We start from the raw sequence: 14,870 nt of genomic DNA on the forward strand, positions 1-14,870 counted from the left end.
TGCCTACACAGCCGCTCTCAGGAAAGGTAATCTGAATTAAAGACAAGGCGGGATTGCTTAAAACTTCACAACCTCCCTGTTAATGATTGGGGATTAAAGCAGTCACCACACTTTTAAGTGAAAATGGTGTCACACAGGTGTTTTAACGCACGTTAATTAATCCCCCTGGAAAAAAAAAAAGTGAATTTGGCTTAACACGCTCTGGGCCACCAGCTGCTGCAGAGATAGTGACGGACAAACCTTCAACGTGACAAAACCCAGGAGCGGTTCTAAACGCTGCCTGGAACTGGAAGAAACAAGTCCTGAAGCTTGTGAGATCCCAGTCAAACAAACAAAAAACCCCAATATTGGAAATGGAAACTAAGGATCAGGCTTTTGGGGGTTTTTTGAGCACTTTGTATGTTGGCTTTTGCCATCATGATTCATTCAGCAGCAACGCGGGGCTGGAACAGAAGCCTGAGCCTGAACCACAGGGCTGTTCCTGCCCCCGAGCCGCTTCCTTCCCCTGTCAGCCCCTTGCCAAAATACAGCGCCGGGTCATCCCTCTCCTGTTCATCCCCACAAGGGAAGAAAAACTCTCGGAATCCTCCCGTTCTTCCCTCCGCTCCAGGTGGCTGAATCACTCCTGACTCACCACTCCCGTGCAAAGGCCCTGAATCAGCTGCACCGTCACCTCCAGCAGGGACACACAGACAAACCGCCGCCAGGGACAGACGGACGGACAGACAGGCACCTTCCGCGGGCTCGCCAAGGTCGTGAACAAGCACACGTGTTCGTTCATGCTTTACATGCAGGCATGCACGCTGGTTAAAGGCAAATAAGGGCGCACTGGTGTCAGATTATGTGGGGAACTCCGATCCGCCGCTAACGAGGACTGTGTGTCTGAAGGTGCTTGTCACTCAGGGGGACACCGGGCAGGGTTTTACCTCCCGGGGGTTCAGCATCCAGCATGGAGCCGCCAGCATCGCCGGGCTGGGGGAGCATGACACAGTTGCGCCGCTAACGGCAACATCTGAAAAGTCAGGAGGGTGCTTTTGTTTAACTACTGGTGCAAAACCAAAAATCAGGCTCGCTGTGTTTTGGGAAAAAAAAAATGAATCTTATGATGCTTCAAGTTTCCTGCTTATTAACCAGGCAGTTTTCCAAGAAAAATGCATTTGCCTTGGTGGGAAAAAATGAGCAGTTGTAAGTAATTCCATGTTGGCACGTTCACGTTTGGAAGTTGGAAACATGGGTTTCGTTGCATTCATGACAAAGCCAAAGGGGAAGGGCGGAAAGTAACTCAAAACAGAAATGGAAGATGCAAATTAAGAGCGTGAGATATCTCTCATTTTTAAAAACAAAGCAAAAACTTTTGTTTTGAGCAAGCAAAAGCTCACAGTAGCTCTCACTAGGTTTGCACAGCTTTAGTGAGTAAAAAGTCAACAAATTGCTGTAGGGAAGGACCCACATTCTTGCACTTTTCTAGCACGTGTCCAGGGACACACACTATCCAACAGACACAGCAGCAGATGTGGTTTTACAGGACTGCGAGCCAGCAGTTCGTTAAGGCAAACACAAGCACCTCCTGCTAAGGGAAAAAGCCACTGTCCCCGTGTCCGAGCCCCCGGCTGTCACACGCGCGGGATGGGGACAAGCAGGGGGGGCAGCTGCAGAACTACGGGTGCAGTTGTCTCGGCTCTTCCAGCGAGAGCCCTTTGGAAGCCCAGACTCACATACCTTCTGGTTCACGTACCTGCCCGGCTGCTTTCCGACTGATTTAGGAGCGGGTTGATTGATAGCCCAGATGCGAGGGGGTTTCCAAAAATATGGGAGGAAGGGAGGCTAAATGTTGAACCTGCCAGTGAGAACACCTACAGGGCAAAACAAGGAGGGAGAGAGAGAGAAATGACTTCTCAAAAATGCAAGAGGAAAATAACTTAATTATTTCAGCTCTTCCTGACTTGTGAACCCAGCCTGCTCATGAGAGGGAGTGTTAAAAATATCTCCTTGGAAGTCTCGCTAGACAGTTGAAATCTTCCCAGCCCCGTCTCGGAGCCAAGAGGTCTGAATGAGCCGTGTTAACGTGGAGGCTGTAAAACCAGCTCTGTCCTCCCTGTGAAACACCCGACAAAGGACAAGGCTCTGTCCCCAGCGCAGCCCTCCCAGCAGGGTCTGTGCAGGGTGACAGGGCTGGCGCTGGTGGCAGCGGGGGACAAACAGCACGGGACACAGGACATGCTGATGGCCAGGGCTCTGCTACCTGAGCGCGGTCTGTGCCCTTTTCGCTTGCAATTCCCCCCACCCCAAAACAGCCTTCGACACAAAACCGCCTGCATCTTTTCACCGCCTCCAAGGGAAGCTGCGGTTGGCAGCGCCCCATAAACTGAAGAGTGGAAAAAAGCGACTCCTCTGCACCCACAAACCGGCCCCGCTCTGCCAGCGACCGCTCCGGCCAACGCTCTCCTGACCTACAGCCCCTCTCCTGGTCCTGATGCTCTTACCTGCGTGGTGGAGACCGAGGAGGAGGAAGCCGGGATGGTGCTGGCGAAGGGCGAGCGGCTGAGCTGCGGGAGAGACGCCGTAGCCTGGTGTGCCAGGAGGCTGGAGGAGAGGGGGGTACTGCAGACGGCGCGGAGCACTCCGCCCCCGTGGGAAATAGGGTCCTTGTTACTGGTGTAGATCCCTGCGAGGGGAGGAGACGTTAGAGAGCTGTGCTCCCCTCCATGGCCTGGAGGCAGCTGGTTTTCTGCAGGGCTTGGGCTCAGAAAGGGAACGTGGCACCGATGGGCGAGAACAAGTGTAACCTGCACGTCGGCGTCTTGGGGCTCAGCACGTGGCGAAGGTGGTCACGGCCCACGCTCCGCTATCGAAAGGCATCAGAAACTTTTCCAGCCTTGCCCCTGCCCTCCTCTCGTTTGCTCCCCACACCCCGATGCAGTCCGACAGGGAAACCACGGCACAAAGTGACTCACCGGAGGCACAAGTCGGTGGCAGAAGGGCAAGGGGACTCAGGGAGTCCCACTCTGCTGCCCGTGAGACAAGAGGCCACGCTCATGCTGAGCCGACCTGTCCCTTCCGTGATGCCCGGGGGCCACGGACAGATAAATGGGGAGGAAAAGGTGAGGAGGGAGCTGCTGCCGAGAGAGGGGACCTGAGCAGGGACGGGGCAGCACCCAAAGCCAGGTCCCTCGGGGCGCTGTCAACAGAACAGGAGAACAAGGCAAGAGAGCAGGGCCTGGCAGCCTCCTCCTCTTTGAAACATCCCTTTGTTGTTCCAGGGGTGAGGCAAAAAAAAAACACAACAAAAAAAATGGCCTAAGGTTATGATTATGGAAGTTGCATCAATTCTTGCAGCTCCTCTCCTCTCGCAGGCAGCACAGAAAACCGGCCAGGGCTCCCAGGCGCACACGACAAAATTCCACCTCCCCCCCCCATCGCAATCTGACCTAAATTGGAGCATCTGCAAACAACCCACAATAGACCGATGACAAGTTCTGCTGCCAGAAGAGTGTCAAACCTCAGCCTGGAGCAGAAGGCTCCTCCTCTGCCTCCTGCCTTAACCCCTTCGTGCCCCGTGTCCGCATCCCTGCCCGGACAGGGACTCGGCCGGGACAGCTGTCACCTCGCAGCAGAGTTAACGGCGTGACCAATCTCCCAGCCCTGCGTGGATGTGGCGAGCCCAGGATGAGAGCTTTTGCTTTTAAAAGAGGGGTTAAACCCGACCCATTTATGACAGTCCCTCATTTGGGGTCAGACCGCGGTTGGTCCGGTTTAGCCTGTGAATTTCCCTCTTTATCGCTTTGGAAATTAAGCTCTGCTGAGCTGAGGTTTTCCTCAAACCCCCAATAAAAGGGTTTGAAAAGCTCCGATCCGCAGCCCAGCCCCAACGCCGGAGAACCTGACCTGGAGGAGATTCTAGGATGGAAGCCAAAGTGGAAAGGCGAGACCCAGATGTGGATTTTTATGGCTCTTGGGACTGAATTAAAGGGACTGGACCCTGTGCAGACAGGTCCAGAACACCAGCCAGATGTGGGGAAAAAGCCGGCGGGGCTGGGAGGAGCTGCGCACACCTGGAGCCCCGCGGGGGAACACACCTGAGCCCAGCAGCGGGGACTCCATGCTGAGGCTGGGCAGATTCCCCGGGTGGCTGAAGGACCGTGAGGAGCTGCCGACGCTGGAGCTGACAAGAGAGCCCCCGGAGAAGGGTGACGAGGACGTGGACGTGGACCCAGCCAGCTGGGCACCCAAAATCTCTTTGCTTTTGCCCCCTTTCGGCCTGCCGGGCCCGTGCTTGTTCTTCTTGCTGCCTTTGTGCTTCTTTTCCTTCAGCACCTCTCCCTCCTCCACGCTGAGGGACGGCATGCGCTTGTGGCTGCTGCTGCTCCCGCCGCTCCCCACCGAAGAGCCACTCACGGGGTTCGAGGCTTTATAGTCCACGGGGGAAGCATCGCGGGCTCTCTGCTGGCTCACGGCCGACGTGGAGAAGCGCATGATGGAGCCGAAGCCCGAGAAGATCACCTTCTGCTCAAAGATGTCCCCCTTCTGGCCTTCATACGGAGGGGAGCAGTGGGAAGAAGAGGAGGAGGAGACGGGCTTGCGGTACTTCTCGTCGTCCTGCTCGAGCTTGGGGAACGTCACAAAGTCCTGGGAGCACTGCAAGCTGCTGCAGGAGGTACCTGGGGGGTGAGGAGGGGAAGCAGAAAGAAGGCGGCTCGTGGTGGCAGTAACTCAGCCCGTAAGGCAACACGAGCACGGTCACAACATCTTTGTCACCTTCCAGCCCTTCTGATGCTCTTTAGGAAGCACGAGAGGTGCACGCTAGCAGCGTCACCCCCCCAAAACGTGCACGTGTCTGCTCCGCCAGGCCCCGCATCATTGCCAACCCTCCAGCCCCAATTAGGGTCCCGGGAGACCAGACGTGCTGGCTGTTAATGACAACAGCTCGAAAAAGAACTGAGCGCGGTCAGAGCCCCGCAAGGCTTTGGCTCAAAGCTCAGGGGAGCCTGGCTATCAGGTTTGGGCTCACGTCTCGCCCCCAAAACTCCTCAAAACGCTGCCGCAGACAGGCCTGCCAAGGGAGGAGCGGGCAGGTGCTGCTGCACCGCCTGCACGCAGAACCCCGTCCCTCCTCCTCCGCTCCCACATCTGCACGTGCTTTTCCCCGCAGCGCAGCAGGCCCGTGTGGGACGGGGCTGCCACACTCGCCTGACTCGCTTCTCCCCTCCGTGCACGGAATCAGTAGCAATAAGACTTTTCCTTTTCCCTTCGAGGGGTTAAAGAAACAGCCGTCAGCAAAGTCTCACAGCGCCAGCTGGTGAATGGGTATCTCGACAGATACGGGGATATCAGACTAAAGCAAAACATTCCCCCCATTCTCCTTTCTTGCGCCTCCTCCAGCCCTTACCTGCAGGCTGGAAGGTCCCGCTGGAGGAAGCCGAGCTGAAGCCAACCGAGCTTTTCCCGCTGCCCGTCTTCTTTCCCTTGTGGCTGCTCCCATGGCTCGAGGATTTCTTGCCTTTCACGTCCGACCTGGCGACCTCCGAGGTCTCTTTGCTCCCCTCATGGTGGCTGGTGGAGCCCTGGCAGCAGCAAACACAGAGGTGACTCACTCAGGCCAGATGTGGCCACAGCGGGGGCTCTTTTTACCAATTTCCCCTTAAAGAAGTAATTAATTGCCCCCTCTGCCCACAAAGTGATGGCCAGGTCATGTTGCTCAGGGGAGAAAAGCAACATTTCCCTCTATTGCTGCTCGGTAGCAACGGGCTTTACACTCCTAGGGATTACGCTCATCCCATCTAAGTGCAGGAAATTAAACGGGGCACTGACAATCAGGGCACGGACATCAAAGGTTCACCGTGCCGTCAGCAGAGGGTTATTCAGCCCAAACCAAATCTGAATTTGGCTGCGATTCAAACACCTATTTTGGCTGCATCTCTCAGGTGTGCTGTTCTCGGCAAGGTCATTCCACCTAGGGGGAACTCGCTGGTCCCTGTGCTGGGGTGGGAGCTCCCCTGGGTTCCCCCTGCCAGCCCAGGGCTGTGCGAACCCTCCGCAGTCAATATCGCACAGTAAAACGGTCAGAGCAGCATCTGAGCAGGCGGCAACAGATGCGATCCAAACCCCACATAAGCCCGGAGGAGACAGGGAAGGGAGGAGGATGAAGAGGTTGGCCAGATGCTGGGAAATCCAGGAGTTGGGGGTGAGAGGGAGAAGTGTGGGAGTTCAGCAGGGGGAGAGCAGAACGAACCGAGAACCAGATCCCCACGCTCGGATGTGAAACCTTCACCTTCGAGTCACTTCAAAGCCAAACCAGCAGCGTTCAAAGATCCCTTCTTGCGAGATATTACCGCAACCAATCAATATTATAGATACGGTTCCAATGGGATGGCTACAGCCCAAACCAGAACACCTGTGCATTAGCGCAAACACCTTTTATTTCTTACTGAGCAGATAGAAGGAAGACACAGAGAAGCACGATACCTTTCTTCCATTCCACTATCCCTGACTCCAGATGACCTCTTCTGGGGGAGAGCTAAAGAAAAAAGCGCTTGTAATGCAGACTCATGAATGCCCAGATAAAAATCTCTCCCCATTCCTCCCACATGGTTTAATCACTCTGCACAATGCAACAGCTGGCAGCCTAACACACACCAGATGTGCCGGGAATATGAAAGACAGGAGGAAGGGAGTGGTGGAAATTAGGGGGGAGAGGAGGGGGAATCTGTATTTTCTCATCACAGACTCCTGGATGTAGGAGATTAAGCTTTCTTGATTTATGAGCTCAGAGGGAGCATGAAAATCTTTCCGACTTTCCACATCTGCCTGGGGAGGGAAAGGAGAGCGGCGTCTGGGGGCTGCGGGACGTCCCGAGACCGCGCGCGGAGTCGCAGGAACGAGATGGCTCAGAAACACAAAGCCCCCGATTTCCCCCCCGTAAATTCGCCTCTTTGGAGCTCCGCACAAGGTGCACGAGGCCGCAGAAGGGCAGGGGGGAAACCACATGAGAAGACATGTTCTAAATGCAGAGTGTCAGGAAGGGAGCGCAGGGCGAGGCATGAATTAGTGCAGGGTGGAAGGGGGAAACCTGAGCTGGGAAAGAAATCTTAATTGCAAAATTAAAGTGGGGGTAAAAAGCAAACGGGAGCGGGGAAGGGAGGCTGAGCTGAAGGCGGTGCATGGGCGCTCACCTGGAGGGTCGATCTGACCTCCCCGAGAGATTTTGGGGTAGGATTTTCCGTGCTAAACACCATCCTAGATATTGTTTGCCAGACAGATCCGTATGGTACAACCACAACCCCTCCTCAACACAAAGGGCCCTTCTCGAGCAGCCGCTCTGGAGAGCTGGAATTTGGGGCAAGAGCCCAAGCTTTGCAGCTGAGGAGCAAAGCAAGGGAAACCAAAACCCAAACAAATCCCTTCCCCTCTCTGTGCCTCCATTTCTTCCCCACTTTGCTCTGTGCAGCCTGCAAGCTCTGCAGAGCCTTCCAGGAGAGACCCGGGGGCTGCCAAGCACAACACGGCCTTGATCTGAAGGGGAGGGCTCTGCTACCATCGTGCCAACATTAATACCGCTAACGAGGGCTGCGGTGTCCCTAACGAAGGGGATTCTCCAGCCTGGAGAGAGCTGGGCTGCAGAAACCTGCACGCCTGCTGCTGTGCAGGGCCAGAGGTCTCGATCTCTGGCTCATGGGCTGGAAATCTGTGTGCAGAAATACCAATGGTTTGTGTTTTGCAAACAGGTGTGTGGGGGAGGGCATGCTGCAGAGGGGAAAAATAAAAACAGGGAAGCACTGAGGAAGTGACAGCTCGCTTTCGAAATGAGGCAGCAGCTACATGTTGAAGGTCTATTTAAAGCAAGCAAGTGAAAAAAAAAAAATGTCACCAGAAGAAACCTGCTGGCCCAGCTGGAGGTGACAGCGTGATGGGGAAACTCCTGCTCCAAAGCAGGAGCCGGGAGGAGTGAGATGAAGTCGCAGAGACACCCAAGCACAGGCATGCACGCACCTCGTCCCCCCGGCGCTCGCCGTCCCCCGGGGCTGTACCTGCGTCCTGGCCTCTCTGTGACACTGAGCAGCGCCCGAGCTCCTCACTCATTAATTTATTGATGGGAAATCAGAAGAGCGTGTCTCAGCCCGCTGATTGGCGAGACGAGCTCCTAGAGGGAACCACTGATGAAGTGCAGAAGGGGTGGGGGAGGCGGGCGCCGCGGCGGAATCGCAGAGCGGCTTTGCCCTGGATTAAACTACTGGCGAGGGGACGCAGGGAGGACACGGAGGACAATGCGCCGAGAGCCGCAGCTGCTCCAGCCCAGGGCGAGATGCTGGAGCAGCCGCCCAGGCAGGGTGGAGGTATCCGCTGCCTTTCCAGGCCGGATCGCCAGCTCAGACCAGTCTCCATCAGGGCCCGAGTGCTTGTAAAAGCTGCAGCATCTGTGTCTGAGCCACCGCAGCCTTTACCGCAGGATCAGCAGCACGGCGCCGCTGTCCTGGGCGGCTGGGGACAGCAGACACAGATGGGCTGAACACTTTTTCAAGTCCCTGGTGTCACCAGTGAATTCCCCCTCACGTCAGGACAAGCAATGCTAAAAGGTTCAGGGATTCTTACCGCAAATATCTGTGCTGCGACATGCTTTGATTTGCAGGGGTAATCACCATCCTTCCCCCCTCAAGCCCCTGCCCCGTTTTGAATTTGCCCGAGCCAGGCACAGCGCAGAGGTTCCCAGGATCCGTCAGCTCCCGGCCGCTCCTCGGTCGACGCCGAGAGCTCAAATAACAGCGGGAAACCTGGAAAGTCTCCCTGCTATGTGTGTTCTTTGCCCTGCTGCGCTCCCTCTCCAGCACCTGACCGGGACGGGGGGGTGTGGGGAGCCCTTGGCATCCATCACAAACCCCGGAGCGAGCCAGATGTTGCAGCCCGAAACACGCAGCATGTGTGCGTGCGTGTCAACAAGTGCTGGCGGTGTCTGCAGCTGGCAGGAGGAGGCAGCTGGGGCGGCTCGCGAGCCCGCGGGTTTGCTGCAAGTGCAGCGGCGAGCGGCAGGACGGCTCCCGGCGGCGTCCGCAGGGCGAGGGAAGCGGCGTCGCTGCTGGGCTGATCGCTGAGCATCGCCGGAACCAGGCACCGGCTGCACGGGGACGTCCTGAGCACAGGAGCTGCCTCCCGAATTTGTCTGGGGGGTGTGAGCACAGCCCCGGCTCACAAAACTGACTGGTGAGACTCAACGCTCCCCCCCGGCGAGAAACCCCCAGGCCGCTCCACGGATGCCGTGTTTCCAACAGGCTGTTCAAAAGCGTTACTAGTCGGCAGCATTTTCGGATAAACCACATGAAATAGCCAGAAACTATTACAGCCAGAAACTATTACCCAGAGGGGATGTTTTCTGCCTCCTTCCTGCTCCCCAGAAAGGCTGTAGGAGCTGCAAGGAGCCAGCGCGATGAACGAGAGCTTGCACCCAGCACAAACCCACTCTCTACAACCCCTCCGCCGCCAAATCCATCCCAAAATTCCAGCCCCGGAGCACCACGGGGGTATTTCCAGCAGCTCAGCTGCTCCGTGTGCCCTCGGGAAGGGACATTCCTGTCCCCCACGGGCAAGGTCTCCTGCCCCTCTTTGTGAGCCGTGAAAATCCATCGCCTAAAGGCTTTTCAGAGCTCAGAAGGTGTTATGAAGAGTCGTTTGCATGCTGTGAATTCACGCCCTAGTTCCACTTTCCGGTGTAGACAGAGCCGAGGCCACGCCGCTCTGTGTTTGGTGTGTTTATCCCCCAAACCAGGGTGAGGCGGCGAGAGATCGTCACTGCAGACAGGACACGGGGACCTGGTGGAGTCCAAGTGTCACATATTAATGGTGTTTAGGTTCCTAGAAGACGCGGGGAAGCACTCGCCAAGATGTTTTCAGAAATCTGGCAGAAGTCAGAGGTCTAGCGCAATCGATTTCAAGAGGAAGACTGAAACCACATCAAAGGATCTTCTTCACAACTAAACGGTTCAAGAGGGGAGCAGAGGGTGGACGACATATTAGGTGAAAATTGGAACTGAAAAATAAATCTGGATGGCAAAATTAAAGAAAAATGCGAGCCCAGAGGCCAGGCTGTCTGAGGGAACAAGAAATGGGGATGTACCACTGCTCCTCCAAAGCAACGAAACACAGTTCCACTGCTGGGATGAGCTGTCCTAATCTAAGACCCAGAAAGACCAACGAGGATTTTGACTTCCAAGAGGGAACCTGTTTGGACGTGCTACATTAACGAGTCTCAAGGTTTTTCATTATTCTAACCCGTGCGATGTTACACTGGTGCAACTATCCAGAAAGCCTCGTACAACCACCCCGAGGGGTTTGCGCAGGGTTGGCGCAGCCCTTACATTGGATCTGGGGTTAATACCTTTGGTAACAGAGTTTAAACAATACTTTGGAACCTATGCACAAAAAAAAAAAAAAAAGCAAGGGAAATACACTCTCTGTTATGAGGATTAAAAATAACTCCCTAGGGAAACACTAAAACCCCATCACTCAAGTACAGCTACAGTAATTAGGATCTCCTGATTTTCAGCTTACAAAGAGTTGAAAGCTGCCTGTAAAACTGAATTGCACCCTTCCCTCCGTCATTTCTAAAGGTCTGGCAGGGCTCCGGAGGAGACAGTGGGTAATTGTCTGACAACCACGCTGGCTGGCCCAGGCTCAGGGCTTGGATTTCAGTGCAGCTTGAAAATAATCTCCTTAGGCCACGGGTTCCTGACGGCTCTGTTAACTGGGCGAATCCGCTGCTCCCCAAAGCCGGAGCTGAGCTGCCCCAACTCGAGCACAGGTGAATGGGGAGCGATGGCAGCGCGGGGGCTGCTCCTCAGAACCGCGAGAGCCGCTTTGCGGTCGCAGCTCTGACGTCCACCTCCTCCTGCTTCCGGCCTTGGCCCCACGCACGACGCAGAAAATCCTCTTCGGTCCTAACCCAAAGCGACCCCGTGCCGACCGGCAGGAGCTTTCGCCGCCCCTGCGGCGCTCCCCGCACGCCGACGCTGCCAGCCCGGGAACTGCCATCTTCTCAAAACCGTCCTGCCGCGGAAAGGACACCCAAGCCTTTCCAAGTAGCATTTTTGCGCACAAAAGGACATTCCTGAGACAAGCTGTTTTGTTTGTTCTAGCAGGAGCTTGGCCCTGGTCCTGCTCTCACTTACAGCAGAGCAGCCCCGCTGAGGAATCGCGTTAATTTACATTCCCGCGACAGAGAGCAGAGCACGACTGCAAAGGTCCGGGCGCTGCAGTAACCTCCCTGTTCCCTGACCCTGAAGAACCGAGAACTTGAGAACTTCGCCTTCAACTCGTTGCACACCAGCCCCAGGCAAGTTCCACCGTGTGCATTCCGCGTCGCTGGAGCTCGGAGGTGGCACAGATTACAGAAAGCTCAGGGCTGTCCCGGTTTACAGCCAGGTGCAGGAGTCAATGTCAGCAGCACGATTTCAGCAGCGAATTAGCAGAAATACACTGATATCCTGACTGTGCCCCACCGGCCCCGGGCACTGAGAAGACAAACTCACAAGAGCGAAATTCAGGACATCCTATGACATTTTCCCAGCAGGGAACTGAAGTGTCTCTGCACCTCAGGAGCAAAACAGGCCACCACCCTGTGCCCTCTGCCTGAATTTCCCTGAAATGGAGGAATTAAATAGAAATCAACTTCCTATTGTCTCACACAGAAAAGCTACCTCTATTATGCACCTGGAAGATCTTATGTGCTTCTAAGATTGTTTTGGTTTTTTTTCCCTCAGCTACATCGGTTTGTCTAATAAAGGATAACACCTCCTCCCACAAGCCTTGCCTTGCTTATCCACCTGCCTGAGCTGTTTATGATGTGGCAGCAGAAAAGGCCAAAGCGCGGATATTTATCTGTTCCGCGAGAGCTCCAGATCTGAACATCTGCTGCAGAACAGGCTGGCACTTACAGCTCAGTCGCCTGGGAGTTGCGCTCCACGATGGTGCCGTCATGACAGAAACCAAGAACAGCTGCCGCGCTCAATTCCCAAGGTGGGCATCGAGGTGGGGCGTCGGGCAGAGAGGGTGAGAATGTGATGGATCGGGAACCAAAATCAACGGGCAAAAGCCCTTTCTCTGCTCTTCTGCACCCTCCTCCCCACCTCCCAGGAGAGCCTCAGTGGACGGTTCGCCTCTTCCCTCCCTCCCCACCCGCATTCCCCCCATTCCCGGGGGTTCGGTACCTTCTCCGCAGCAGCGACGGGCACCGAGGATGGGGTAAGGCTGCTGGGAGACTCCGGCCGTTTTTTGTGCTTCTGTTTAGGTCTTTCCTTGTCCTTCCGACTCTGCAAAAGAAATCAGAGAGCACTGGAAGGCAAACTTCTTCTCTGCTGAGAAAAGCGGTTGTAAGGGAAAAGAAAGGAGGGTGTGTAGGGGTGGATTTACAACCATACACTTCATATTCCTCTTTCCTTCTCCACCCAGCCACACGAGCCCACTATCCTTCCCCCACATCCCAGCTTCTGGCTGGGAGCGTCCCACTATCTCTGCCCCAGCTGCAGCCAACATCTGGAGCGCATCAGATCAACAGAAGCCCCCAAATCAGTTGACGGTAAGACGATAGGGAAGGACTTCACAAGCTCTGGCTGATTTCAAGAAACCTGACCTTTCCTCTTGCTGTTTCCCCAGAGGGACTCTGCGCTCTCTACCTTCTTCAAGGGTTTCTCAGATCCACCCTGTGCGGTGGTACCAACCCCTTACGCGGGGGTTTTATTCTAGGAGCTGAAGTCCTCGGTCTGGACCAAAGGTACGTTCAGAACCGAAGGGTCACATCGAAATTCGTTTGATTCCCCCGAAAGACGCCGATTGTTTCCTCGCGCAGGCAAAGCCCTGAGGCTCCAGCTGCCGAAGTTGGGATGCTGTCAGGGGAAGATGCAACCGCAGCAAATACGAGAGCTCCACTGTGTTTTCGGGGAGGAGAGAGTGGAACAATTAGGTTAGGAAACAATACGCTAAACGGGAAAAAAAGAGGGCAGGAGGAGGGAGAGGGCGGAAGGAAAAGGCTGGAGAAGACAAGCACGAAGCGAAGAAGCGGCGAAGCAAAAGTGCTGCAGAAATCGGCACCTTCCAGCATGGGTTTGGCTGAATTTTCATGGAAAGGAGGCCCGTGCTGCAGCAGCCAGCGCCAACCTGCCCGGATGCCACGGCAGCTTTCGCTGGGATGAGCTGGTGAAAACAGGAGGCGCATCCAGCCAAGAGCTTCACCGCACTTGCTGAGCACCCAGCCAGCACTGCCAATATCCATCGTTTTATCACCAGACTCCTGGCGTTTGGCAGATCTGTTAAAGCCACCATCCCTAGAGCTACAGTATTTTACAAGAACGTCTGTTTTCTTTTTTTTTTCCTCTTTAATACACATTTCCAGCTTTGGCAGTGAACAAGGAAAGCTTGAAAATGTGATTTCTACCAAGTGCCGAAACACAAATTAAAATTACATCTTCAGTGAATCTCGTAATGTTTTAAATACTTGGGGGCTTCTCGTGCTATAAACTCTGTCTAAGTCTCACGGGTCTTCTAGGACGGGAAGATGAGGAAACCGTGGCCCAGTTAGTTAAGCAGCTCGTCACAGACCACGTGCACACCCGTGTTCATTATCCCAGTAGCAGTAAAAATTTGCACCCGCTTAATAGCACACAGCAGAGGGTTTCAACAAGCTGAAGAGAGGTTTTTAATATCTACATCTCATTTCACAAATGGGGAAACCGGGGCACAAGGGATGGGAGAACTTGCTAAGATTTCACAGCAAGTCGTCCAAAAATTCAGGAAGGAAAGTCAGGGCTCCCCACCCCACGTGCAGATGCTGCCAGTGCCATCACGGAAGCCAGAAATGGGAAACAGGAGCCAGACACCTCATCACGATACGTTTTGCCAAAGAACTGCAGAAACTTTCGGAATAGCTCACAGCCTACTCTCTCTTTTTGAGACCCTCAATTCCAAATGCATTTCGATCATGAAGTTGCAACAGAAGGGAATAAGATACAAAGCTGCAAATGCCAGCGAGACAGCGCTGTAATGATTTAATTTTATAGCTCATGGGCGAGACAAGGCAGAGCCAAGCCATTCTGGCTAATGACAATGAACCTACACACCTACATACACACAAACACACGTGCATGCGCGTGGGGAAAAGCAGAAACGTCCTGATTGTCACCGCGGGGAACTGTGAAAACCTCCCACGGTTTCATTGTGATGGCAGCCACCAAACTCGCATTCCCCAGCTTCAAAATCCTGGCTGTCTCCTGTCTGAAAATCCTCCTCTACGCCAGCGAGCTGAGCAGTGCTCTGGGTCTATGTAGGAGTGCGGACACATGTAGATATTCAGCAAGAACCCAGCCTGCACAATAGGGACCAGATTTCTGGAATGCCTCGGCTCCCATTTAGACACTTGAATAAATGGTCAGGTTTTCCAAAACGCTAAACCCTGGGTATCAAGCTCTTTTGAAGATCTGGCCCCGACTACATGTGCTGAGCAACTGCGCCCAAACTACTGAGAAAATCTGTCCCGCAGAGTTTTCGTGCTCTGCTCAAAGGACTCGCACCGAAACCAGAACCACCGCAGCCCGCTGAGGGGCTCCATGGCATTTCTGGGTGTCCCTTGCTCCTCCGTCCTGCTCACCAAGCACTTGTCCTTGTCCCCCCAACCTCCTCTGGGTCACTCCTGCTTGGGCTGAGCAGAAACCCCCAGGACCCAGGAGCTCTTTGGGCTGCAGCCCTTGGGCTTTGCACAGTCGGGTGTTTGCTGCCTTTGCACACCCGGCATCACCCATCTCCCACCCTCCAGTTATACTCTAGGGTACTCGGAAAGGCAGCAGGATCTGACACCTTCTTCAGCGCCACTGGAGAGATGCAGTGCCCTGTGTCGA

The 14,870-nt window shown here is 54.8% G+C and overlaps 1 protein-coding gene across 2 annotated transcripts in view; it reads right to left on the minus strand.

Annotated features, from left to right (window-relative positions):
• The window catches only part of MLLT6 (MLLT6, PHD finger containing), a 41,206-nt gene that overhangs the window by 10,967 nt on the left and 15,369 nt on the right, over window positions 1-14,870 (minus strand). For both annotated transcript variants that reach the window (XM_065651083.1, XM_065651082.1), the window contains exons 8-12: window positions 12,192-12,293; window positions 5,387-5,561; window positions 4,077-4,658; window positions 2,484-2,665; window positions 1,736-1,853 (exon numbers count right to left, since the gene is read on the minus strand). In XM_065651083.1, the coding sequence (XP_065507155.1) occupies window positions 1,736-1,853; window positions 2,484-2,665; window positions 4,077-4,658; window positions 5,387-5,561; window positions 12,192-12,293 (1,159 nt within the window). The remainder of the gene's footprint in view (window positions 1-1,735; window positions 1,854-2,483; window positions 2,666-4,076; window positions 4,659-5,386; window positions 5,562-12,191; window positions 12,294-14,870) is intronic.

The sequence above is a fragment of the Caloenas nicobarica genome, chromosome 24, assembly GCF_036013445.1.
Source record: "Caloenas nicobarica isolate bCalNic1 chromosome 24, bCalNic1.hap1, whole genome shotgun sequence".
Lineage (NCBI taxonomy): Eukaryota > Metazoa > Chordata > Aves > Columbiformes > Columbidae > Caloenas > Caloenas nicobarica.